The sequence below is a fragment of the Serinus canaria genome, chromosome 6 (assembly GCF_022539315.1).
Source record: "Serinus canaria isolate serCan28SL12 chromosome 6, serCan2020, whole genome shotgun sequence".
Lineage (NCBI taxonomy): Eukaryota > Metazoa > Chordata > Aves > Passeriformes > Fringillidae > Serinus > Serinus canaria.
Genome location: NC_066320.1, coordinates 15,567,245 through 15,594,994, shown reverse-complemented (window position 1 = coordinate 15,594,994; position 27,750 = coordinate 15,567,245). Strand labels below are relative to the sequence as shown.

General features: G+C 39.5%; 1 protein-coding gene across 1 annotated transcript; it reads left to right on the top strand.

Moving 5' to 3' along the window:
- The first annotated feature begins 4,368 nt into the window (after nucleotides 1–4,368).
- On the top strand, nucleotides 4,369–26,438 carry HELLS (helicase, lymphoid specific). Its single transcript, XM_009087380.4, is given in 23 exon segments — nucleotides 4,369–4,450; nucleotides 4,531–4,652; nucleotides 8,219–8,341; nucleotides 9,657–9,681; nucleotides 9,684–9,715; nucleotides 10,208–10,244; nucleotides 10,337–10,401; nucleotides 10,860–10,901; nucleotides 11,664–11,888; nucleotides 13,328–13,510; nucleotides 13,715–13,858; nucleotides 14,422–14,618; nucleotides 15,298–15,394; nucleotides 16,331–16,492; nucleotides 16,993–17,135; nucleotides 18,290–18,428; nucleotides 19,829–19,912; nucleotides 20,000–20,119; nucleotides 20,446–20,562; nucleotides 21,488–21,647; nucleotides 23,885–23,981; nucleotides 24,152–24,228; nucleotides 25,907–26,438. Coding segments are annotated over 23 exon segments (2,520 nt in total). The 5' UTR covers nucleotides 4,369–4,419; the 3' UTR covers nucleotides 26,005–26,438.
- Nucleotides 26,439–27,750: the final 1,312 nt, after the last annotated feature.

Sequence of the window (27,750 nt, the reverse complement as noted above, 5' to 3'; positions counted from 1 at the left end):
GCCGTGGAACACATTGCTGAAATTATGCTTGAAAGATTTGGACTGGTGATGAGCTGGATAAAACTGTCATTTCTCAGCAGATGTTGTATTGTCAGTTACAAGCAGAGATGCTGAAGCATCCACCCCTGGTCATGGTGAGAAAACACCAGCAATCTTTCATATAGTATATGAATAAAAGTTGTGTATTCAAACACCAATTTAAGAGCTCCCTGAAACTGTTAGACTTATATGGTAATTATTTTGTCACTTTTGGAGGATCTTTTAAGGAAGGCTCCTGCCCCTAAAGAGAACTGATCACCTGCTGAAGTGTAACATCCCGCTATCAGTCCTTTTCCCTGACAACCCTAATCCTGCTCTGTCTGGTCTGGACTGCATGCTGCAGCAGGAGCTAAAAACCTGAGAGCTGTATGCTGGAAATCTTTGGGATGTTGATGAACAGAATCGTGGGTGGTATTATTTATATGTCCTTGTAAACAAACAAATATGGCTGATCAAAGATGGACGGCCACAGAGGTTTCTGTCTCCCTCTGCAGACTCCACCCTTTGCCTGGCAGTTATGGGGATATGAGGTTTCTCAAAAGGCCAGGCTGGAAATGAGTATCTCAGGAATTGCTTCACATGTGATTCAGCTCCTGGTGACAGGGACATAAGCAAATCTGGAAGAAGACTGCCCCACCATGGTGTGATATTCATGTCATCTGGTGGGATGCTTAAGTCCAGCTGTCAGCAAATGCCCATCCTGCAGTTCTGCCTGCCAGTTCAGAGAACTGGATTGCCCACTAACACAGAGGGGCTGGCACACAAACACACTCCACTAATCAACATTTCTCATCGTGTGTATTTCAGGTGCACAAACTGTAAAATCAAACTTGCAGACAGCAGCAGTTTCTTGGAGACTGTGCAGCCATCTAGTGTTATTGCATATACAGCATGCTGGTTACTTGCCAATACCCCAGGCACTTCCCTACTTTTTTCCTACACATCTCCCAGCTTGAGGTATAACTTTTAGTTACAGGAGTCTTAGTTAAACTTGCCAATCCACTGGACTTGATCCCTGACATTTCTGACCACCTGACGATTGTGCTTGTGGATGGAGAATAGAATTCTGCTGTAGTATTTCTTTAACTCATAATAACGTTTGTTACTACGAAGAAGAGTAATCAGTCTCCTTGGCATCTACTACTGTGTTTCAGCAATCTTTATTCTTAAGGAAACAAAAAACAACAATGAAAAAAAAGAAAGAAAAAAATTAAATTTGAACATCAATGAGCAAATGCCAGCGATTTACTGCTATCTGCTGGAGTGTTTTCGAGACTTTCTTATTTTATCAGGAGTAGGAAAGCTTTGTACATATATTGTGAGGGTATAAGACAAAGACAAAATAGCCTGAATTTGTATGTCTCACTTTTCTCATCTAAAGAAAACCATCTTGTTTCAAAGTCCCAGCTTCCTCTTTGGTCATCCAGCAGACAAGGCAATTAGTACAAGGAACTACTTTTATAGTTTGTAGTAAATTAATTAGGTAATCTGTGCAGGCAAGGAGCATGATGAAATGAAACACATTCTTGTACTGCATACCAGAATGACAAGTAAAATTCAAAGGTGACAATCCAGGGTTATTGTGACTTAGCAGCAGCCACTCTGCCAACCTGAGAACAGAAACGTCTTTGTTTACAATCTGCATTTTTCTAACTCTTATCTGCTCTTTTGCATTGTAATTTCCCCCAGCCCCCTCTGTGCCACTAGGGTCATCTTTTTCTGCACCTTGCATTAGACTATAGAAGAGTCCAGGTGTGTTTATGAGGGGCTTCCATCTTCTGAAACAAAAGCTGATGGACTAGTGACTTTCTGCACTGCAGTAATAAGCACTGATTAATGAGGTAAATAAATGCCTTCTGGATAGAACTACATGTTGCAACTTCTTTGCTTGGGCAAAGCAGTGAATGAAGATTTTATGCCATGGAGACATATAAATTTTTGGATCCTTCTACACTTGTGGAAGGTGCTCTCGGCTCTGCCTGTCTAATATATTTTGCTGGAGAAATAGCCCTATTCCAAATTCCTAAGAATCTTCCCCATGAACAATTTACTTAAGGACTGCCTTATTCCCCTTGTTATCTCAGGCTTTTGATATCAAATACTAATGTTTCAGTCTTGAGAGCAGCTGGAGAGGAGCAGTGACAAACAGCACATACTCATTCCACAGTAGTGGAATCTGGTAGATCTGGAGGAGGATGTTTGTTGACATCACCTTACTCAAGCGTGCTAAGCCAGGCTAATTGCCCTTGTCTGCAAGACTGGACCTGAATCTCTTGCACACTCCCCTTCTACGTGTCTGTCTATCTGTGGGATGTTAAAAACAGACAATGGTATGTGTCCAACAGGTTTCAACCACAACTGATTGATCTGGTAGCATTTATCTGAAAGATTTTTTTAAAAGGCATGTTTTACAAAGCTTTCACTGCATCATGTTTTGCGGGTATTGGATGTAAGAATGTCACCAAAGAGCTGGCTATTTACCTTTCAATCATTTTTTTCCTGATTACTTTTAACAATAAACAGGGAAAATAATATTCTAGAGCCAAATTACAATTAGTTGAACACAGAAACACACTGCACACAGAGGCAAACGAGCTCAAAGAGCCTCTCTCCTGCTTCAGGGCATAGTGGGGGGTCCATGGGACACGGATATGGATGCATCCACGGAAGCAGTGATGGGAGGGAGGATGAGTCCCTCCACAGCAGCAGAGCCTCTCTCTGCAAAACTGAATGGCAATCATGATGCTGAGCCACCCACAGGGAGCCACAATGCCACTAGCCACAGGCAAATCCCTTCCCATCTCAAATTGCTTGCAGACAAGGTGTTGGGCAGAGCAGGAAATGGCTGAAACAAAGCTATCTCATTTAGGTGATAATCTGAGGTAAGGTGGAGTACGTGTGTCTCACAATTCTAAAAATTGTTTGAATGATGTTACAAAATAACGTGTACGACACAGGAGTGAGATGGAACATTTGTATTCTGTTAGGTATTTTACTGAGAGGTTTATTCTCTTTGGATAAGAACAATTTCTAGGAAGGAAAGATTTAGTGGTGGTTTTTTTTGCTTAAGTAGTAAAGGTGTTGTCATTCATTTCTCAGATAAAATCTTTGCAATTTTCCGAAGTGCTCCTTAAGTTCTAGTGGCATCTTCATCCCTGCTTCCTGCCTGTAACAGTGTTGAGAACCAAGGCAGCCACCACCAAATTCCAGCTTGGGTGCCTTTCAGCGGTCATTTCGTTGATTTTTCTGCTTTAATGTTATAGTTTTGAAAGCACTTTAGGTTTTACAGAATAAACGGTGCCATAGAAAATAAGGGGTTTTTTTGTTTATTCACTATGATGTCTTGAGAATATTTGCAAGTGAAACAGAGGCTTGGAAAAGGTGCATTTGATTGCCATGCCTATAAAATAACTTTATTTGGGATTAATAACATTACTCCGTGCTAACATTCCCTAAAACGGGTGCAGAACCATCTCCAGTTAACCTCTGAACTATGGCTTGGAGAACAAAATCACTTTTCCATAAACCACATTATCCAGAATCAGCCTGTCAGGCTTTGGGAATGAGAAGAATGTCATCCACCTCAGTTATTCCTACACTTGTTTGCCTTTCTTTGCTTTTTTTCCTCCCCCTTTCCAGGTCTCCCGGCGCTGGTCACCACGTGCGTGCAGTAAGTTTAAAATAGTGATCAGTGTGACTAATAGGCGTAGAAAATTACCAGCACAGCATCTGAAGCGATAAGCCCTGTTATTTTGACAGCGTGTGTATTATTTACGTGGAGCGAAAATGTCTGCGCTCTGAACACTGTAAATATTGATTGTAACGCAGCGCCTGGTTTGGGTTTCCCGCCGGCAGGGGTACGCGCGCTCCCGCCGGGATCCCAGCGCTCCGCTGCCCTCTCGTGGCACAGCCAGCAGCGTCCAGAGGAGCCCGCGGGCCGGGCCGGGGCCGGGCAGCCCGCGCCAGGTCCCGCTCTCCAGCTGCCGCTGCAGCGACGGGCACCGGCGGAGGGGAGCCGGACAGAACCACAGAATCCCTGCGGCTGGGGAAGTCCCCTGGGATCATCGGGTCTACGCCGTCAGCTAGACCAGGGCACCAAGTGCCACATCCAGTCTTCCCACAAACACCTGCAGGGAGGGTTACTCCCCCGGCTCCCTTGTCAGCCCATCGTACGGGGAACGGCGGGAACGGCAGGCCCGGCAGGCCCCCCACGTCCCCCCGCGCCCGCAGCCGGCCGGGAGCCGAGACGGGCCCAGCGGGCGGAGCGACCGGCCTCGCGAGAACGCGCCACCTCTCGCGCGGCTTGGGCAGCGCGCGGTTTTTGTTCTCGCGAGGCGTGCGGTGAGGCGGCGCGCGCGGGAGCGGGGCCGCGGCCGGGCAATGCCCGCCCGCAACTCGGGCAGCGGCAGCGGTGAGGGGCGGCCGCGGGGCACGGCCGGGGCTACCGCGAGTGACCGCGAGTAATCGCAAGTAACCGTGCGCTCCTTGCAGAACCGCTGGGAGCCGAGATGGGGGAGCAGGCAGAGGAGGTGGTGATCACGCCGGCCATGCTGAAGGAAGAGGAGCAGCTGGAGGCGGCGGGGCTGGAGCAGGAGCGGCAGATGCTGGAGAAGGTGAGGGGTGACAGGGGTCTCCGCAGGCTCCGGGATTTGTCGGGGTGCCTGTGGGCCGGGGCCGTGCAGCTCCTTCGGTTTCAAAACAAACAAACGTGAGGGGCTGATCATGGCCGTGCTGTGGTGTATAGCGCCTTTTGATCATCCACCGGTCCACCGGGCGCCTTTATTTTTCTTTTTGTTTTTAAAGGCTACCGGGAAACTCTTGCTCTTAGCGAGAACCCTTCTGCATTTAATATGCATTGAATTTTGCAGTGGGAAGATTACGTCTTTGCTTGTGTCGTTCTGAGTCTAAAAATGTGAGGTATAATGCCTATAAAGTCAACTGATTTTTAAAAGGATTGTAAGTTCGCATTCTTTTGAATTTCTGTCTGAAACATTAAAGACAAAACTTTTCTGGTTTTGTTTCTCAAAGTGTACATAACACTTCTTTCCCTCTTCGGTTAAAGCAAGCTCACCAGCCAAACGGCTTGAGTTGAGTTCTGCAGATCCTTTCCAGAAGAAGCCTGGTTCTGTGTTTCTTTCAGTAGCAGGTATAGTATATGCAGAACTGATAAAGTAGTCTAGCTGAAAAAGCCCAGCTAACAAGGACCAGGTTTATGCCAGTCGCTGTCTTGGTCTGCACTCCTGCTCTTCCCCTGCACACAGTTGAGCGGGATCTGCCTGTGACCTGGCATTGCTGCCAGGAGAAGCCTACGCCTGAGCAAACCGGGAGGCGATGTTTGGTGTGTGTGCCTTGGTTTGCCTGTGTTACAGGAAATAAAGACTGCTTCGGGGAAATGGTACCTCACACCGCAAGTGATGTCATCATTGCTATGCTTCATTTCCCTCTTGCTGAGAATGTTCTCAATCGTTAATGTTAAGCACTAGTTGATACTAACCAGTCTGTTTTGGTGTGAGAACACGAGAGCATGGTGCTTCCAGACCTGTGCTGATCCCTTATATAGTATTCTGATAACATGATCATTAGTGTTGTGTTTCGGACATAAGGAAATAGAAGCTTGAAGGATCTGTTCTCTTGAATGTTTTTTTTGGGAATTGTATTCTAAGAAATCACAGGATGGTTTGGGTTGTAACGGACCTTAAAGATCTCAAGATGTTCAAGGAACTATATAATAGAGAAATTAGATTATGGCGTTTTTTTCCCTATCTTAAATGGGCACATTATTCTAAGGACCTGAAAAATACCAGTCTCTCAGGCCTGGAACTAGTTTTGATTGCTCTTTTTTCCTTTCTCTAAGACAAGTTAGGTTTTATAAAGGTATGTTTTGATGATGCATTATTTTGTGGTACTGTACTTAGAAAACAATATCGATCCTCCCAGAAATCTCATAATATTCTTTGTTGCAGACTGTAAGTGATGAGGTAGCATGTTGGAACTTCAGGTGTTCTTTGATTAGACTAGCAACTAAAAATATGGAGGTAATACTTCTTGAAGGTAAGGAGAAGAAGAAAACCCTTGTAGAGCAAATTTTCTCATTGCACAGGAACTATTGAGAAAAAAACTTTTAATTTCTTCCACAAGGACCACTTCTGTAACGATGCTATAATGTGGGGTTTTTTGTATTCTCCATTTCTTGAGAATCCACAGGACTTACCTCTGGCAAGAATATAGCTCTATTGTCCTGTGTGCTTTATCACCTTTTTCCTGTGCAGTCAGAAACCTGTCAGACCAAGGGGATTTACTCCTGTAGTTACCACAGGCTTACTGGGGGGTAGCTTCTGTGTTTCCTATGCTTGTCACTTCGGCAAAGCCCCTGCCAGGTGATCTGAACAGCAGTTCAGCAAAGGAGTTGTCAGTACTTTTTGAGGGTTAATGGTGAAATACCACTGTGCAAATATGTGTGAATGTAGCGTGGTGACAAAGAGTGGCAAGGTTTTGACCTTTTCAGTCAAAAAGGGGAGAAAAACCGCTGTCAAGACTTTAAGGCTTGAGTCAGGCACAGTGAGATGTCATTAAAGTGCTGTTCATCTTTGAGTTTTCTTTTTTCCGCTTGAAATTTTTGAAGTTGGTCGAGGAAACAGTCCCTCTGTTTGACTAAATAAGAATGCTGTGTTCACTCCAATAAAAAGTGAGCAATAGCAGATTGCTGAAAAAGTAGGTTAATTCTCTCTTGGCATTGCCATCGAGAGTTGATCTTTCTGAGCTCAGATATTTGTCATCTGAAGTAAAAACCTGGATTGGGGAGAGCAGAAGCAAAGAAAATATTGAGAATGCAATCTCCTCTCCTAGAGAAATTGTGGGAATAGATCTTCCTCTCTTAAAAGAGCATGGTGATTGCTTCCTGGTTGGAATTACTTGGAGAAAATCAAGTTTTGATTTTTGGGGGGACAGACATTCTCCACCTTTTCAATGTCTCACAGTGTGTCCCATGGTTCAGGAAATATCCAATTTCCTTGCCTATTAGTGTATTTAGTTTCAGAAGAATGCCTTGTTTTTCTGTGTCTTAGCACGCTCTTCCCCCGTGTTTCTTTTGAAGGCAGTGACATAGATAAGTATCTTGTTAAGCTCTGCACCTTGTGCTCTGGGTTTCTCTTGGAGATGCTAATTTAAAACTTTTCACTCTCTACAACTACTCTAGAGGAAGGGGGTGGGGGGGCTGTCTCTTCTTCCAGGTAACAAGCAATAGACAAGAGGAAGCATCCTCAGGCTGAGCCAGTGGAAGTTTAGATGGGACATTCTTGGAAAATTTTCTTCACTGAAGGGGTGAAGAAGCACTGAGACACGACCTGGGGAAGCAGTGGAAGCAGCACTCAAAAAGCGCAGAGATGTTGCACTTCCAAGGCATCCTTAGTATAGTAGTTTAGTGATAAATTGGCAGTGCAGGTCAATGCTTGGACTTGTGATCTTGGGTCTTTTCCAAACTAAATGATTCTGTGACTTGGTATCTCAGTTTTTCAGGCAATGTTAGATGAATGCAGAGGGATGAATATTTTTTACTTTTTGGGAGTGTCTCGATGCAAGTTTTAAAGAGTAATTTGCAAACTTCTAAATTAGCCCTGACTAATTCAGCAGCAGTTACTTTCAAAAGCATGTGTGGATTTTGTAAACAAAGTGAGGAGAAGTTACTGCTTTCGTATTGGTAATTGACCTGAGCTCTGTAAAACCGTGTGATAGTTTTGTAGCTGTCTGTATATCTTGTTCTTAATGAGAAATTAATTTGGTCTAAATGTACATGAAGGGATAGAATAATGCTAGGGAAGCTGTGCTGAAATTTGCCAGGTAGGGTTTTTTCCTCAAAAAATTTGCAGACTACAAATAAACTGAGATTTAATTTTTGCTTTGGAGTTGAGGCATGTCTGAGTCCTTGAATGCCATGTGCTGCTATACCAGGGGTGTGTATGGTTCATGTGCAAGTGAATGCAACCCTCAGTTACTTCGACCTTAGAACACTTCATAGCTACGTGTGAGTTCATACAGTCACACATCATAGAGTGTGATAGCTGAAAGGAAATGGGTCTGTGTGTGAGACACTTCAGAGTTAATGCTTTTAACACAAGCAGTGGTTCTTCAGTATAATCCCAACTGTATCTGTAAATGATTGACCTGTCTTTTTGTTGGCCAGGCTCGCACTTCTTGGGACAGGGAATCAAGTGAAATGCGCTATAAGAGGCTTCAACACTTGCTTGAAAAAAGCAACATCTATTCCAAATTCTTGCTAACCAAAATGGAGCAGCAGCAGCTAGAGGTAGGTGTGTTCTTGTCTGCAGTGGGGATTCTTAAGGTACTGTGTGTTTGGGTTTTTTTTTCCATCCAGCTGTTTGAAATAAAAATGTTTTTAAGAATGCATCAGTAACTTTAAAATCTACTGGAACCTAGTACACAGGAATGACAAGATGCTTTATGTAGTGCTCAGAATTTGTTCTATGAATTAAAAGATGAATCAGACATGGAAGAACATGAATTATAATTTAAAGTCACAGTGTAAAGGTGGCACTGATGCTTTTACAGTTCTTTTGGCCTGAGTGCAAAGAAAGCAGATTAAGTATTTCAAATAAGAACTGAAGTTAAAGGGAGCTAGAAAACATGGAGGGAGGATAGAAGGTGCAAAGAACTGACAAGTAGGAAGGTGAGTAGCGTGTTTGTGTTATTAACTGAAATCTGAGGATGAGGTGTACCTTCAAGATGCTAACTTGGGCCTCCCTCAAACAAATCAGTAAATTACAGTGACCTGAGGCCATGCCGTTCCCAAACAAGAGTTTCCATAAAACAGTGTTACATGTCTTCTTTTTTTTTAATCCATGGGCTACTGAGTTCATACCTAGCTTGGTCTTGATTTTTTAACTGTACGTTTATGAACAAGCTTGCAAGATTTTATGTTTGAGAGAGAGGGAAAAGCAGGAAAATACTAAGAACGACAACGTTTTCCGTGAAGGGACACTGATAGGCTGCAGGAACCTCCTCTTCAAAATACTTCTCTAGTTGAACTGTCAGCTCAAATTCATGGTTATTGCTAGAATGTGTATTTCAGTACTAAATCTTGCTGCATCTGATAAATACCAAGGTCTTTACTCTTCCTTTGGGATCCTTCTGCTTTTTCTTAAGCAAGAAAAAATAGTAGATGGAATGAAAATCTTAAGTTCTTCAAGACTTGAAAGCACATCTTTGTTAAAGGCATTCTAGGCTACTTACACTGCTGTCTGTTCTGCAGTGAATATGAAGTATGTATAAGTTGGATAATTGGAAAACTTACTGCAGTAGATTTAATCTTCAGGAGTTTGCAATTGGGAATATTTTTGTTGAAATCTTTTTAAATTACTGTATTTAAGTGTATTTAACGTATTTACTGAGAAGCAATTTAGAGCAGTTGCACTTTCTTGTCCAAATTTTGCTTTACTATTTTAAGCTACACTAGAACAAACTTAGTGGGGTTGCAAAAACAAACTATAGAGTACATGGAACTCGGAATTAACAATGTAATCTATCACTTCTGTAGTGGATTAGTACTCTTGTGGGTGTTATGGAAAGGTAAGAATTGCATGTGTGGTTTTTATTTTGTTTAGGAACAGAGGAGGAAAGAGAAGTTAGAGAAAAGAGAGAGATGATGTTAAAATCTGCCAAGGTAAGATTAAGTGGCTACTTTATGCAACTTTCTAAATAAAAGTTTGAGAAATTACAATGTTTGTTTTGACCAAGGTAAGTAAAATAAGTAAGTTTGGTTGTCCAGTATTTGACTTGCAGGATCTATCTAATATACCATATTTACTTTAACTGTAGTAAGACTGTTTGAAAGTGCTTAAAAGTTGTATACCATGACAGTAATTTTTAGGGAAAGTTTTTGACTAGTTATTATTAGAGAAAATGGTTTCAGTTTGTCTTTAAGGAGTTTTTTATTTTAGCAATGATTGCTTTGCTCATCCAAAATAGTGAGTAAGGAACAAGAAAAAAATAAGCAGTAATTTTTTTCTTTTGCTGTGTTTTTGAAAACTAGTAGTAGAAATGTTTCAAGAAGCTTTCAAAGGTAATGGTAGGAGTCCGATTACACGTTTTTGTCTGTGTCATGATAGTTAGAGATGCATAAGATGATGAACCTCTTTCTGTGGTTATTTTCTAGGGTCAAAACCCAGTTGATGGCAAAGAGGAGAAATCGGGTAATGTATTAGGCTTTGCCTTTTTTCAGTACTGGTGGGTTTGATTTCCTTAATGTTTGATGCATTATATAAACTCAAATATTATTTTACAGGTGCAAAAAAGAAGAGAGGAAGAGAAGATGGGACGTACAACATATCAGAAATTATGTCCAAAGAGGTATGCCCTAACTATAAATAGACTGTCTGGATTTTTGTAGCACTTTTAATGGGTGAGCCAATTTCTGTGACATCTATATTTTAGAGCACTCCATTCTCACACATTGCTACCAGATATTATCAGCCATCAGTAGCCTGTCTGAGCAAAGATGTATGTAACAAGCAGTGTTGTTACGGCTGTAGAGGTTGGATACTCTTTTGTTTTTTCAGTCTTTAGGGGAGGCAAGCTGTGAAGAGTCTTGCCAATTGAATTTTCAGCTACCCTTTGTAAATGAAATGTATTACCTGCTGTGTGGTCTTTCGAGTCACTTGTATGATTAATGATTTTGTATGTAAAGCTTCTTAAAGTATATCCAGATTGAAAGATGAATTAAGAGATTGCATGAAATACAAATTACAGTAGCCTTTAAGGTTGAAAAGTGCATAAACATGTTTTTTTTTTCCCCTGTTTGTTTCCAGGAAATATTATCAGTGGCAAAAAAAAGTAAAGTGGAAAATCAGGTATGTTGACACATATTATTGCAGTTTAAGAGTGCTAAGCCCCAAGGGAGGGAGGGAGGGCGTTTTATATTTTGTAGTGTATCTCTAAAATTTACCTGTAAATAAACATCTTTGCTAATTATTAAAGTCCTGAATTAAAGTTTAGAAAGGTGGTATAAATTAATGCACTTAAATACTTATTTCAGAAATCCAAGCTGAAAACTTTTAATTTGTTTTCCTAAAAACTGAGTTTGCAGGTATTTATACTTTATAGATTGCTAGTAGCTTCAGAAATAAAGGAAATAGGAATTTATTAGAAAATTTTTGTGTTGGTGTTTAAGACTTTAAATCAGTATTTCTTAAGCAGTCAAGTGTGGAGATAACAAGGTGAGGTCTCTTTTTTGCTTCTGTAGTTCCAGAGCTGCATGCACAGTTGTGAATTGCTTCCTAACATTAGAAGAGCTTACAGAAAGGAAAGCCCTTCTGCTTACAGAAGGGAAATGGCTGCATTGAATGCCAGCCTCTGTGAGGAAGGTTTTAAGTCTGTTTACTGTTACGGGTAGAAAATCATAAGCCAAATAGCTTCAGTAGCTGTCACTGCTCTTGAATTCTAAAGGAGAACAAAGTCTGCTCTTGAGTTGACAGTTGACTCAAAATCTTTGTGTCAGCTACTGAGTTACTTCACTGCACATTCAAGGCTGGTGATAATTGGGAATAAGTATGTATTACCAGGCTTTGATGTGCATTGCACTTGTCACATGCTCCTTGACCTTCCTTCTACAGGATGAAAGCTCTGCTGACAGCCTGCATCCAGAAGACCTGCAGAAAAATGGAGACTCAAATAGTGTCATTAAGGACAGGTTGTGTCAAGCTGTACGACACAGTGCCAAGCAATTTCTTGATCCAGTGCGAAAATTTAACGGACAACCAGTGCCTTTTCAGCAGCCAAAGATTTTTACTGGTGGTGTAATGAGGTGGTACCAAGTGGAAGGCATGGAGTGGCTAAGGGTATGGATGCAATTGAATTTGATAAGAATTCCTGCTGATTGGAAGCTGGTGTGGAGGGGAAGACATATTAGAAGTCTGTGATCACAGTTGGTACAGGGAAGGTGAAGAGGAAAGAGTTACAATCTTTCATGGTACAAGAATCTGGTGTTACGAAAAAGTTTTCAAACAGCAAATAAAATGTTTCAGTGTGGGAAGAACATTGGTATTTTTAAGCCTGTCTTTATAGATTTTCTGGCTGGTATTCTCCATCTTCACTTTTTCCATCTGTTTTCTTGTTCAACTCAACCTCTCCTTACAACGAGTTTGTGAAAGCAGGACTATACATCCTACTGAGGAACAGCCTTATTTGTTTCTTTAAAGGGCTTCAGTACCTAGCCCGAAGGTATTCAAAGACCTGTTACCTTTGCAGGTTTGACACAGATACAGAGAATGAATTTTCATTCTCTGTATCTTGGAGTCTTACTAGTAATATTAGCAGAGTGTGTTAAAAATGTTATGTATTTAGCTTCTGAAATAAAAAACTGTAGGAATTTGCCATCAAAATTACGCACATACATTTTAACTTCTACCTGTTTCAGCATGCAAGCCAAATTTAAAAATTCATAAGAATCAAAACATTTTAGTTCTGCTACTGATCTCATATTTCTCTTAGATTTTTTCTTTCTGTTTTTTTCTCTCTACAAGCATACACAGTCTGTTTCAACAGGCTTAGACTCAAGTGAGTCCCGCTAAACTTGCTCACCTACTTCTGTTACCAGAAAGTGCCTAGTGAAGACAGGCCTCTTCTGAAAGGAAAACCAGTTTCCTTAGTTGGGCCCCCAGTTATAATAACCTTTTTTTGGGTCTTTATTGAATAGTAGAGAGTGGCCAAAGAGCAATTCTTTGTCTTTCTGTTTTTTTGTGAGAGGTTGCTCTGCTCATATCAGAGTAGGCAGTGTCTGCACAAAGAACTTTGGCTGGAGCAGGTGGCTGTGTTGGCCAGGAAGTGCACCTTTTTCTTGTGGTGAGCTAGCTATATAGGAGCTCCATGCCTACAGAAGCTGCTTGAATGCATACCACTGAAATGTCAGCACTGTCATTTGGTCTTTTGGAAAGCAGAGCTAAGTGAAGTTTCAAAACTGGGATGAGTAGAGCCTTGAGTAATGCAAGCTGTACTTGCAGTTAAAGTGCCTTCTGGTGCAACACTAAATTATGTACTTTGATACTGTTCTGGTTTTTATGCCCTAGTCAGGCACTTAGTTGGCTAGGGGTGCATACATCTACACGAGAATGTCCAGCATTTACAAGATACTTGTATTTATTTTTATAATAGAATCATCTTCATCTGTAATATAAAATGGGCCTAGTAGAGCGTTTCCACAGATGTTACATTCCTAAAGGTCTTTGTTTTTCCAAATGTGTGTTGATTATTTTACTTTTTATTTTTTTTTAATATACAGATGCTTTGGGAAAATGGTATTAATGGCATTTTAGCTGATGAAATGGGGCTGGGGAAGACAATCCAGTGTATTGCAACAATAGCACTGATGGTGGAGCGAGGGGTCCCTGGTCCATTCTTAATATGTGGTCCTTTGTCTACTCTTCCAAATTGGATGTCTGAATTCAAGAGATTTACTCCAGAGGTAAAAAAAATTTAGACTTTTCTTCTTTTTCCTTAGGTTTTAGAACATCATTTTAATTGTAGTTGTTAATGTGGTTACTCCAAACTGTGCTGTGACTTGCTATGTATTTACAGCCTTCTTATAAGAGATCTCAGTATTTCTACTGTTCTCCCATTAGCTTAAAATGGGCATCATAATCCTGACTTGTAACCTCTTTTTTTACAGATTCCATTAATGCTCTATCATGGAGCTCAGCAGGAGCGTCGTAAACTGGTTTGTAAAATACGTGGAAGACAAGGATCACTGCAAATCTACCCTGTAGTCATTACTTCCTTTGAAATAGCAATGCGAGATAGAAGTGCCCTGCAGGTACCCAAGTTCTCTTAGCCCTAGGACTGTGTTGTGCCTCGTTACTGATAGCAATGCTTTTGAACACAGTAAACCCACTTGCTGCCTGTACAATAAGTTTCATACTGTAGCATGTATGTTGGCATTTACTTCTGTTTTCTTGGTAGTAGTAGCTCTGCAATTTAATGCTTAAGTTTTTCAAACAGAACATTATTCTAAAAGCAGATAGTTACAGCTTACCTGCTCTTTTTGTAACCTCCATGTAGGTGATGATAAAGGATGTTCAGAGCAAGAACTATACTTAGTGTATAAAATTGTGGTTAACATCACAGTGGTTGTTTCAGCAAGATGAGTTTCTTGTAGAAGTTTTAACCAGCTAAACTTTCTGAAAGGCAGTCACATGAAGCGATGTGTGGCATTAACTGTTTGGGCTCAGCTCTATTAGTCTGGCAAAGTGAAAAACAGTAAATAGAACTTTTGTAACAGGCAGTATCAAACAGTCTTATTAGTGCTTATTAATTAATCTTACACCTCTTTTGATGGACTAGAGCTAAAATTTACTGAAATACCCTTTATTTTCATAGAGCTGCTACTGGAAGTACCTCATAGTAGATGAAGGTCACAGGATTAAAAATATGAACTGCCGCCTTATCAGAGAATTGAAGCGATTTAACGCAGACAATAAACTCCTGTTGACTGGCACTCCCCTGCAAAACAACTTGGCAGAGCTTTGGTCATTGCTTAACTTCCTGTTGCCAGATGTGTTTGATGATTTGAAAAGGTAGGTTGCAGTCTGATGGTGGAAACTCTTCTATTTGTTCTGTTTGAGTAGTATTATGACTCTTTAATTATTAAACTTATCAGCATGTGAAGAGTCGTTTTATGGTATAGTTGTAATCTAGTATGATTATTTGGTGGCAAATGCTTTGAAATGTGTCTTGCCTCACACTTAGTTGTTTCAGAAAGGAAGGAATTAATTATTGACTCCCTAGATAGTGGAAGCTCAGCTGTGAGCTAAGACATAAATATTTGTGGTGAGAGACGTTTGTTTTATCACAAATGCCTGGTGCTACTTTTTGGAGATTCTCAAAGGTGTTGGATGAAGATGTGTGGGGCTGGCAGACACAGGACCCACAGATCCTTCTCTGCAGCAGTAGGGGGTCAGGTGGAAGAGCACTGCCAAAAGTGTTTTGACTAATTTTTGGAAAAAATTAGAAGGAATATAATAGATGATCATGAATATTCCAACCAGTACAAGTATTTTTACGCATCACATAAAACCTTAAGCTTCTGAATTGACAGGTATATTTCAGAAATTCCTCCGATACACCTTCTATTCATGATGGATGTGAATGCTTTATTTTTTTTTTAATCACCGGATAAGAGAAGAATAGATACTTCGTAGCTATTATTCTTGATTATTTTAGTAAGCTATTTTTTCCCTTGCTTTGTTTTTATAGCTTTGAATCCTGGTTTGATATTACCAGCATTACAGAAACTGCTGAAGATATTATTGCTAAAGAAAGGGAGCAAAACATCTTGCATATGCTGCATCAGGTTTTCATTTATCTTTCATTTTGTATTTTTTATGATATAGTTGTAACATTGACCATTCGTGTCCTGAAGTGTGTCAAAATCTTGTTTGTAATGCTGAATTTTGGTCTGAGGTTTTTATTGTAGCACTTCTGGACTTCCTGACACTTGTAGGGTTCTTTTCAATCTTCACAGTACTTACAAATGCTAAAGGAACAATGTATCTCTTTCATAACCACTCATTTTTAACCACTCTTGGAACTATATTGAGTTTAGTCAAACTTAATTGCAGACTTACAGACTTCATCAAGTGTTTTAATCAGTGTATTTCTTTTGTAGAAAGATAACTTTGAGTGAGCCTATGTAGCTTTGAGGTGTTGAACAAAATGCCTTTTGACAAACTAATTATATAATATGGTTATCTTCAAATTTACACTTAAAGCTCTTTTTAAGAGAGTTTGTGGAAATAAATGGTTAAAGACCTATCATTTTTCCATTATAAGCTGCTGGTGAGGGATCTAAACTGAATCTTTTATGTATAATTGTTGATGACAATTTATTTATTTTGGTTAAAGGCTTTGGGCATTTTCAGAAAAACTTGATTTAAGAAGTACAACAAACAAAATGAGCAGTTTTGTATTAAGATTACTTTCAGTTACTGGAATTTGTAAGAAAGGTCTGTAACGTAGTTACTACTGCAACCCTAATAAGCACTTCAGAATTTTTAAAATGTTAAGGGGTGTGTTTCAACACATGTTAGTACCAGCATGTGCATGAAAATGTTGAGTAGGCATATGTGTTAAAAAACTAAATATATGTGCAAATTACCTCTCTTGCTTTAAATTGGCAAAATAGCGTTACATCAGTAGGCCTGTTTTGGTATTGTTGTCTTGTTTTCTTTGTTTTAAACTAGCTGTGTTGACAGTTATGAGTAATTGTAGCATCTGCTCACCGTTTCAGATTCTGACACCATTCTTACTGAGAAGGCTGAAATCGGATGTTGCTCTTGAGGTTCCTCCTAAACGAGAAGTTGTGGTGTATGCACCGCTGGCAAAGAAGCAGGAAACTTTCTATACCGCCATTGTCAATCGCACCATTCAGAAACTGTTTGGAAATAATGAGGTAGATGCTGATAAGGATGTTAGGAATGTGCTTGCTTGTAATAGTTTGTGTGCAAAACCATATTGCTACCATTGTAGCTAAACCTGATTTTATTCTTAAATTTTTAGTCTCTTCTATTTGATATCTATTTCAATAGTGGCAATTACTGTGACAGGCCTGTGGCACCGAACTAAAACAATAAAAATGTAAATATGTTCTCGATTACTTGTAGCTTGGGAGGGAAAGAGCACTGTTTCCATAGAGTTGACAGTTTCAGCTTAGAATCAGTAAGGTATGAATGTAGCTTCTAAAATCAAACAAAGTTTCAAAATCTACAGTTGTAGACCTTTACAATTCGGCTGCATATTCTACATAGCCAGAATTAAAGCTGCTGAGTGTAAATAAGTGTTGCATGATGTACGTTTTTGAGCCTCTTTTCGGTTTTGAAAGTTCTTGGATCAGCACAGGCCTTTGATTCTGAAGCTGGCTGCTGTTGATGGCAATGTTCACATTTCCCTCAGGAAGAAGTAGTTGAGTTGAGCTCTACAGGCCGACCAAAACGCCGTAGTCGGAAAATGGTTGATTATTGTGAAGAACGTAATGGTTCACCTGATGACTTGGAAAAATTAATCAGCAAAATGCAAGAAGAAGTAGAAAAAGAGAGGTGCCTATCTTGAATGATTTTTTTTTCTTGTACTGTCTATCTCCCTATTAGTTTGCTTCCAGCTTTGCTTACTGAAATTGATCAGGAAAAATGGCATTTTGTGATTCACAATCCTTGTAGCTTTATGGTTTGTTTCTTTGATTTTACTTGGTATTCACTGAGCCATGATAGCAGTGATTATTGTACCATCACTCACTGGCTCATTAGAGTTGCAGTTAACTTCAGGACACTATTGTCGTTTAACCTGAGGCAGCAGCCAAGCACCACACAGCTGCTCACTCACAACTCTATCAGTGGGATTGGGGAAAGAATGAGAAGAGTAAAAGCTGGAAAACGTGTGGTTTGAGATATAGTTGAGTAGGGAAGGCAAAAGCTGCGCATGCAGGCAGAGGAAAACAAGGAATTAATTCACTCCTTCCCATGGGCAGGCAGGTGCTCAGCCATCTGCAGGAGAGAAGGGCCCCATCATGCAAAGCAGTTGCTTGGAAAGACAAACAGTGTCACTCCAAATATCCTCCACTTTTCCTTCTGTTGGTGGCTCTAAATTGGTTGGAAGTCCCTTGGGCATAAGGAGGATCTTCAGATTGAAAAGCGTTTATTTTGCTAGATTTTTGTTCTAGTTTAGTTCTAGTCTAGGTAGCCTCTGAGAACAGAGAATTGAATCTGTGATTGTGTTAGATTTATGGTATGCATGGATCCCTTATATTGGAGACAGTACTTACATGTAGAAGAGCTAAATAGCTGTATTCATTGTGATTTCTGCAATGTAGCCAAATTGGGATAGGCAGACAGCTGATTCTGGAACATCTTGGGTAGTGCTCCCCAAGAAATCTGACCCTGTGGTCTGGTGAGGGCTTGCTTCTGTTCCCTTTTCTGCTGGGTGACTTGCACAAGTCAAATTCTGCTTCTAATTACTACTGACTGCTCTTTTATATTTTAAATCAATAATGGCAAACAGTTATGCCTTTGTTGCCAAGTGTGGCGCTCTAAAAAGTTTTGTCTGGTAATAGCTTTACAGACTATAAGGGATTTTGAGCACATCACAGCATGTGAATCCGTTGCTTGATTTTGTTGTAGGGTTTTTCTTGTCTGAAGTATTTATCGCATAATAAGGGGACACTTTAAGTACTAATAAGATGTTGTGTCTTTTCAAGGCCAGTGGTAGAAGTGAGCATTCCCATGGATTCTGAGGTGAACCTTAAACTGCAGAATATTATGATGTTATTGAGGAAGTGTTGTAATCACCCCTATCTTATTGAGTATCCTTTGGATCCTGCGACACAGCAATTCAAGGTACACATTTTAAAAGCTTTAGAGAAAATTTGTTCCAGGCATTAAAAAGCAATAGATTGGGAGCTGATGGCAGTAAAGAATGACCTTTTCAATGTATTTGGCATACACCTTCTATTTAATTCTAGCAGTATACTGAATCATTATTTGAAACTTCCTGTAGCAACAGTAGCAGGGACCTGTTCAGCTGCTGTGCCCATTCAACCTTTGCACAGTGGTGTCATGGTGTTCCTCATTGTGACAGTGCTCTTGTGCTGGTGGAGAGTTATTCAAAGAGTTGCTGACTTCCATTGACTCCAGGTGCTTTAGGAGCTGCCTCAAGGTCTCCTCACCAGATTTATTTTTCAAAACAAATGCTAACCTTGGTGAGCTGTTCATGAAGTAAATTGTACACGCTGCAGGAGGTTCACTGGTAACATTTAAGTGTGAGTTGTTGAAGAACTGTACCAAATGTAACAGTTATCTGCTCAGAGAATACAGCATCCTTCCTCAAAAGGGAAAAAAATCCAAGTCGTATCACAAAGACCAGGTGGTAGTTGAATCTACACGAAGCAGATGGAAATAGAGGAAAGTATGAAAGAATTTGAATTGAAAGAATTTTAAAGAGCTGGAAGTTGCTTGCACATTCTAAATGTAGATGTAGGTATGTATAGTCATGTTTGCTATTTGGTGAGTGATAACGGAGCCTGCTGTACTCCAGGGTATGCTGTTGAAGTGTATCAATGTAAAGTCAACGCATAAAAAGCAGATTCCCCAGCCAGGGAGGTGAGGAAAAGTTAGTTGAAAATGGAGACTGTTTGACAGCTGACACCACCCACCGGAGTTGGTACTTGCTCAGGAGGATGTATTCCTAATTACCGCAGTGGCTGCTGTATGTTTCAGACCTTAGAAGTTTCTATTTCCCTGGCCTTAGCCTCATGGCAAGAATTAGATCTAGCAAGGTCTTTTGAAGAGAGGTTTAAGGCAGCAGTGAGAAAACTTGCAAGTGAACTTGTACTGGCTGGTGTGTAATAACTTGTTCAGCAGTGCCTCTCTGTGTCCAGTAGGGGGAAGCCTTGTGTCTTAATTACAAACTGGGAAAGAAATGGCCGCACTATTCCATGAGGAAAAGTTAACAACATGGGGGTTTCTCCTTCCAGTAATGGGGTGAAAACTAATTAGTTTAAAAAAAAATTATTTGGGCATTTGAAATGGTGGAGTTCAATTTAGTTTCATTATGATTTAAGTGATTCAATGCTGTTTGCCTAAATTAACATCACTACCAGTAGTATAGTTTTTATTTAGGAAAATGGTGCACACTTGTTTCAGTGAGATTTCAGAGAGCTTTTGTTGATGCTTCTGAGTTGGGGAAGCCATTGGTCTCCTTCCCTCCTAATATAGGATCCCCTCTTCCCTGTTCCAAGGTTGATGAAGATCTAGTAAAGAATTCAGGCAAGTTTCTACTCTTGGACCGGATGCTCCCAGAACTTAAAAAGAGAGGACATAAGGTAAAGCTGAAGATTATTGGAGGGATGAGACACAGTCATCTCCTTAGGAACAAAAAGTGTTATTAAGGAATTTTTCTGGTTTTGTAGGTCTTGTTGTTCTCACAAATGACTATGATGCTTGACATTTTGATGGATTACTGTTACCTGAGAAATTTCAAATTCAGTCGACTGGATGGCTCTATGTCCTACTCAGAGAGAGAAGAAAATGTAAGTAGATGGGCATGCCCTGTGAGCACATTAGCAAATTGTGCTTTTGCTGTGACACTGGGATATGATTTTGCACTGCACTTCACCTCTAAGAGGCAAAACACCTCTATGATGAAAACTGTCTTCTGCCTTAGTATCTCCACCTCAGAAATATCCATTACCTTGAGGTATGCCTAAAATGCAGTGCTTCTTAAAATCTCTTAAAACCACTTTAAGACAGCTTGTGTTTTATTTTCTGTGATCATCTTTTTAAACAAGTCTCATTAACCATTAGCCATGTTATGTTTGGTCCATCTACTTTTCTTAATAGATGAAATCTCTTCCAGATGCATCAATTTAATACTGACCCTGAAGTCTTCCTATTCTTAGTGAGCACAAGAGCTGGAGGCCTGGGCATTAACTTAACTGCGGCAGACACAGTTATCATATATGACAGTGATTGGGTATGTTGACAGATTATTAACCTAGTGATAGGTGTCAAAATATGCTTTCTTTTGCTGCTTCTGATAATCATTTATGAACCTATTGTGGTATAAACCATTTCTATAACTTTAATGAGGTGTTGTGTGAAGGTAATAATAGCATGTTAGCATGTGCAAACATTTTGTTTGTGAAATAAGACAGCCTCATTTGAAAAGTCCTGGGTTACTGAATACAACATTAGAGTTGGTTTCTGAGTTTGCCCCTGAGTTACCAAAAGCAGGAGGTTTTTTGTGTTCTCAGTACATTTCCTTCTTTTTGTTACTTAAATTTCAGTATAGGTGGACTTTTTATGGGTTCCCTGTTTACAGCAGCTTCCATGTTAGAACCACCTCCATGACTTTCCTTTGTGATTTGCCACATGTGTTTTAGCTAGTTAGGATTCTGCTGTTCCTGTATATCTGGAGGCTGGGAAGAAGAGAGGTTGGGAAGGAAACAGCTAAGAACTTTTGTATCTTCACTTTATTTTACTAGACAGTGCTGCTATTTTGAGCTTCAGATATGGCTGAAAACTTTAAAAATACCTTTTCTTACCCTTTAACAAAGAAACCCAACACAAACCTGCAACTAAAATTATCATCTAAATCTGTCACATTAACCATGTCCATCTGTAGAAAACTGCAGCATATAGTGCAGAGATTGTAGTAGTAGTCTACAGTAGTGCAGTCCATGCTGGTTGGGTTTCTCTGCCTGTGCAGCTATAGCAGCAGAGCTTGTCCTGGATAAGCTTAAGAGTCAAGAGTGGTAGAATTGTATTATACCATATGTCTCTTCTGCTTCTGCACTGACTTTGAGCTCCCTATTAAAAATGTTGCACGTGGTATGTCCTTTAAAAAAAGGATAATGGCATAACTGAATTATTACTGATTTTTTTCTTTATCTACTCAGAACCCCCAGTCAGACTTGCAGGCCCAAGACAGGTGCCACAGAATTGGCCAGACAAAGCCAGTAGTTGTTTATCGTCTTGTGACAGCAAATACTATTGACCAGAAGATTGTGGAGAGAGCTGCTGCCAAGAGGAAGCTGGAGAAGCTGATTATCCATAAAAGTTAGTATCTTTCTCTTAGGACTTTATGTCAGCACATGTTGCTTCTTTAAACATCAAGTTGTAACAAATTTCAGTATCCTATTTGCCTCTGTCCAGTGTGTTATAACCACTGAAGTCCAGTCCTGTTTGAACAACTGACCAGTGCTGAATAGAACAATAGTCCTTGGGTTTATGTACAGAGCAATGGTGATTCTTATGGTGTTCTTGATTATATGGCTTGTCATACTCAAAAGTCTTTAGAATGTGATTGCTTTGAAGTGTCCCTTCTGGAGATGAGTTTTTCTTGTACAGATCCTATAGGAATCCTGCTTTGCTTCTTAGCTTATTCTGTTTGTGACATTTGGACTGTAGCTCCTTATATATAGCAATTTCCAAACATTAAGCTCACTTGAAAAATTGCAATTCTTATAACTTGGCTGCTGAACTATAACTAGTTTTATATTAAACTTCAGAGGACCCCAAAAACTTCGCATCATTCTTGTATTATCATATTGAGGGGGGAACAAAGCCTTTTCATGAGGGCATTAAGGGGTAAAAAGTCCACACCTCTTTCTACTGCACTGTCAAGCCTAAGCTGTGGTTTGCCTCTGGTTCTGGATGGTGTCATCTTTGATAAATTCCTTATCCTAGCATTAGCCTTTTTCTTTGTCATCTTATTGCACTACTGTCTTGGTGTGACTGCCAGGGCTGCCTCTTTACAGGCATGTTGTTGACCAGTATACTTTCTTGGTTTGGTTTGGTTTTTTGAATGATTTGATAATAGTCCAAACTGAAGTTAAAACCCAAGCAGCAAGATGGAGCATAGAATGGGCTATAATAGATGACTGCCATGTACTAAGGCAGCACTGGAGACTGGGACTACTTGTACTGGAAGGAAGACAAGTGTCAATGCCTTAGTTTTGCAGTAAGTTCAATATTTATCTTGGCATCTATTGGTGTATCACATGTAAATCTTGCAGTTTAGGTAGGGGTGTCACTTCAGGAACCTTTGAATTCATTGTGTAAATGTAAAGCTGATGTTACGGATCCTGTTATCGTGAATATCTAAAAAGTGTTGGAACTTAGGAGAAGCAAATGAGAAAGGAAAATCACAAAACTAACTATGTAGGGTATATACAGCACAAATACTGGAGCTTAAGAACTGGATTTTGTTACAAAATGTTGATTTTTTTTTTTTTTTTTTTTTTTTTTTTTTTTTTTTGCTTTCCATCTTGTGCGTCTTGTGCTTCTGTTGCATTGTAGATAGTTGCTTGGGAAACTGCTGTTATGTCAACTTGAGACCTGGATGGCACTGATTTTATACCATGTGGTTTGTGAAACTCTGAAAGCTAAAAGGGAGAGACAGCCTCACTCATAATGCATGAAAGGACCTGGAGCATGTCTGTCAGTGCTGTGGATGTTAATTGGGGAGAGAATCCTAAAGCTCAGACTGCTCTGGAACTTGAATCTGATTTGCACGTCACAGATAAACTCAGAGTTCTTGAAGGGAGATGGGAAAAGATGTAGGCAGGATTTCTGAAGCCAAGATACAGGAAGGAACATCATTGTGATGAAAGGAATCAGTGAAGACACATTAATAAAATGGGTACATATGTTGATAAAAACTGAGGAAACTTGCCACAGAACAGCAAGTCTTGCCAGTGTCCTTGAAATGTATAAGACTGAGCTTGATTTCATGCTCAGCTTTGGTTAGATAATAATCTTGTGTAATGTTTTTTACAGTTGGACTGACATCCAGATTTGCTGTAAATAGGTGCTAGCATAGTCTCAAGAAAGCAGTCTGTGTCAAGGGTATTGCTTTGTCTGTCTGTTTCATTAAACAGGCTGTTCTCTCTGCAAACCACATTTTTCACGTATTTCCTGTCTTGTGGTTAATACAACTTACTTTGTTTTAACCAGCTTACAATACAAAGGGAACAAACTTCAGCATCCACCATATAACTTTATTTACAATGTTTTTAATGTAAGTAGAACTAAGGGTTTTTTTGCTCTGTGTGTTCAGTAGGCATGTTCAGTTGGTGTTTCAATCAGTTCTTCTGCATACTACATATATGTCTACATGCATACACATTATGGAAAGTGAAAGTCCTGCATGCAAACCTTCATGTACCCCTGAGTCTATCAGTGTAAGGTGTGTTTACATGGGGACTAAAACAATGAAACCTAGCATTAGTTTTGATATTCAACAGTAATTTGTTCTAGTCTCTGTACTTTCTTAAAATTTATTCTTTCTACAGATCAGTTTAAAGGTGGCAAATCTGGTCTAGCACAGTCAAAAAGCTGCCTGGACCCTCAGGAATTGTTAGAATTACTGAAATCCAGAGACTATGAGAGGTATGCTGATTTCATATTTTCTTGGACCATGAGTTTGTAACTTGTAACTTGAAAGCAGCTGTCAAGAGCTCTCCTGTCTTATGAAGTGGTATGTGGATCTTCATAGAGGAAAGAATGTCCTAGGGATTCTGCTACATGGGAAAACTGAGAGATTATTTCTTCTTTAACAGGGAGGTTAAAGGATCTAAAGAAAAAGTAATAAGTGATAAAGATCTAGAGTTACTTTTGGATAGAAGTGATCTTATTGGTAAGTCTGAGTTTTCATGTTTTCTTTATTCTGTTCAGCAGTAAATTCATATTTTGTAAGAGTCTTTGTATGTAGAGAGCTGCCAAAGCTTCATTTCCCTACAGCTGTGTTGTCCATTTGACAAAGGACCCTTTGGTCCCTTTGCTGACATTTTCAATATGGTTTGCTGGAAAAGAAATAACAGAACTTAGACAAAAGTATTCCAGAAAACCACATTCAGGCATGCTGTGCCCTGAGCATACTGTGAATGACAAGCATAGATTATGAGGTGTTCTGTAAAGCAGCTTTCAAGGAGAGTTGCTGTAATTGATCAAAATAGAAATTATTCTCAGGAAATATTTATTCCAGCAAACTTAAAAAATGAACTTTGATGCTGTCATAATTCAAAATACATTTATCTAACATTGTCTAACATTTTTTTGGAAAATAAGTCAAGTCTAACATTTGGAAGAAAGAAATCAAGCTTTTGAGAGTTCCCATGGCTTATCAGTGGATCGGCTGTTTAGCAAAACACCCCAACCAAACCACAACTCTTTTTTGAGGTTGTCTACAAATTCTAGTGCTTGATTAGGCCAAGATATTATTGACAAAACTCTTAACTTTATTGAGTGGAAAAATTCTTGTCCAGTCCATAGATCTGGAATGCTTTTGTATGATTAGTAGAATCAGTATGCCTTGTTTCCTTCAAGGCATCTTTAGCAGAACAAGACTCCAAGCATAGATACAGGAAAAAAAACCCCAGTCATTACAAAATTTATAAGTAAAAAATTTAGCCTTAAATAAGTATGCTCTGTGTAGTTTGTGTAAAATTAATTTGCCTTAGGAAACTTTTGCTATATTTTAGATAATTTAGGAAAAAAAATTAAGACATTGTTCTTTAAAGCTGCTTATTTCAGTTAACTGGCTGATAAAATAGAAAATTATTCTTGATGAATGGATAGTAAGATCTATATCTTTACAAGTTCAGACTGTGAAAGAATCTGATTTCTCTTTCGAAGCTGAAGAAGGTGCTGTTTATCCTGTTTTATTTGTGTGTAACATATTTATCATGGTTGCTTTTTTTCTTCTTTACTATGCTAATCAAAATTAATATAATAAAGTTGTCAAAAAAATATTATTACAAAGATATTAGTCTGGCATCATATACCGAATTTTTGCTATAGCTAATTGCAGTTAGTGCTTTAGAAAGCAAAATTCCAGCTCCCACCCCGGTAAGCCATAATTATTAAATTTATATAAATATAATACTTCTTCATTAGCTTACTATTCACTGGAAAGGCAACAAAGTGATTGCAATTTCCAAGAAGACAAGTTTGCAGGTCCTTGAATTTTTGGAAAGGATATTACTTATCAGAGCTGTAATTTTATGTTTCTCCTGGTAATTTCACTAAATAGGTTTTCTGGGTACTTTTTTCAGGAAAATGAGACTAGTTCAGGCAGTTTTTAGAATTGCTTTTCTCCATTCACATTTAGCCAGAGATGTTGGAATTGTTTCCTAGAAGCATACAGCTGAAAAATTATTTTTGAATACAAACTTCTAGTAGCCAGCTGTTGATGAAGGAGCAAAATTGTTTTATCAGCTTGTTCTCCAATTCTGCAAAAAGTTTTTTTCAACTTGTTTTCCAAATCTGTTTTCTACTACACCTTATTGTTGACCTTTGATTTGTTTTAATCTTAGATCAAATGAAGTCCTCTGAAAACATGAAAAAGGAAAAAATGGGTGTCTTCAAAGTCCTAGAAGAGTCATCAGAGTCCAATGCAGAATGTGTGTTTTAATACCCAAATGTGGCCTCTAAGTAGTCTTTCAGATCTTCCAGAGATGTAACATGTGCTTGCTGGTCCTTGATGCTGACTTTCCTTAGGGCCTTGTTCAAATCCCTTGTGTTCTTCATGAATTTTAACAGGTTCTAAACTATAATGCAGGTGATAGTAGGTAGCTTTAGTAGGCTTTCATAAAGAAAATGAGCATGTTTCACATTTGCAGCTAGTTCTTGTACTCAGTGGTATAAACTGGCAAATTTGTTAAAAAAAAATCTTCCTGTGGAAGTCCTAAACCCCTGTTTTTGGTTGTTTTTTTTAAAATATGGTGTCAATTATAGTTTTATTTGGAAGGGAGAGAACATGTACCTTTGTTAAAGCCATTTGTGTAGCTTCTGTTTTTCACTTCTGAGAATTATTTTGATTAAATAAATATCTGTTTTGTTCTAAAAGTCTGTGGGTCTTGGCTTCTTAAACAAGCAAAGCTGATCCATTAATTCACACTTTCCTACTTATTTAGCACATTACCCAGTGTCATACATTTAAAGAAAAACAAGCTAACCCCACAAAACAGCAGAAAAACACCCACACACAAAACAGAAACCAAAAAACAATGAGCCTAAAACAGCCTAAGTCTTTCTGGTGCAGACATTACTTCTGTGCAGCTGAGTTGCCCATTTGAAGCAGATGCAGCTACAAAGCTGTTACAGAGTCTGGAGCAGAAGTTTTGGAGTGGCTGAGGGGGCTGAGGGTCTTTAGCCTGGGCAAGGGACAACTTACCACTCTACAGCTACATGAAAGGAGGTTGTAACGAGGTGTTGGTCCCTTTTCCCAAGTAACAAGCAATAGGACAAGAGAAAATAGCCTCAGGTTGCACTAGTAAAGGTTGAGATTGTATATTAGAAGTTTGTTCACCAAAAGAGTCAAACACTGGAATAGGCTGCCCAGGAAAGCAGTCCATTTCTCATGGAAATGCCGGCCCAGGAGTTGCCATCCCTGGAAATATTCAAGATGTGGATGTGGCACTTGGGGACAGGATTTAGATGGATCAGCAGTGCCATGCTAAGGGTTGGACTCCATCTCAGAAGTCCCAATGCAATGATGACAGCTAACTCCCTTAGGTTAAGTGCACATGTAATATCTTTTACCTCTTGACTGCCCTTCTCTTCCCAGAAAGTACTCCTTGGCTTTCACACACCCACAGGGACATTCTGCACTTTCCTCTGCCTGAACGTGTAGCTTTCATTACCTTTCTCTGGACACTCACTCTCTAGCACCTCAGTGTCCTTGAACCGAGGGGCCTAGAACTGGACACAGCCCTGGATGAATCAGGCAGCTTTTAAACTTTCAGTTTTGGTTTGTGAAAATGTCTTTTAAGTGTCATTTAAAAGATGTAGTCATGGAATTGCAGCTGGAGCTGTCACAGTTGCAGTTGTGCTCATTAACATGGCACAGATAACACAGAAAAAACCCCTCTACCAACTCAGACTTCAGAAACCTGTTTTCATTCACTTCATGATCATAATTACTCTATTGGCCTGATAGAGAAAGGAATCTTATAGTAGTAAGAGATATCTATACTTACCTCTAAGGGAACAGATAACTCTGTTAATGAGTAAGCTGACTTTGATCTTTGCCTGGTGAAAGCCCCATTTTGTTGGTAATTGCTGAAGACAAAAGTTTCTAATTTTTCTGTTCAGTTACTTATTACCTTGAGTAATACAAAGTCCAGCATGTGCCTCTCCTGGGGATGGCTGAACACCT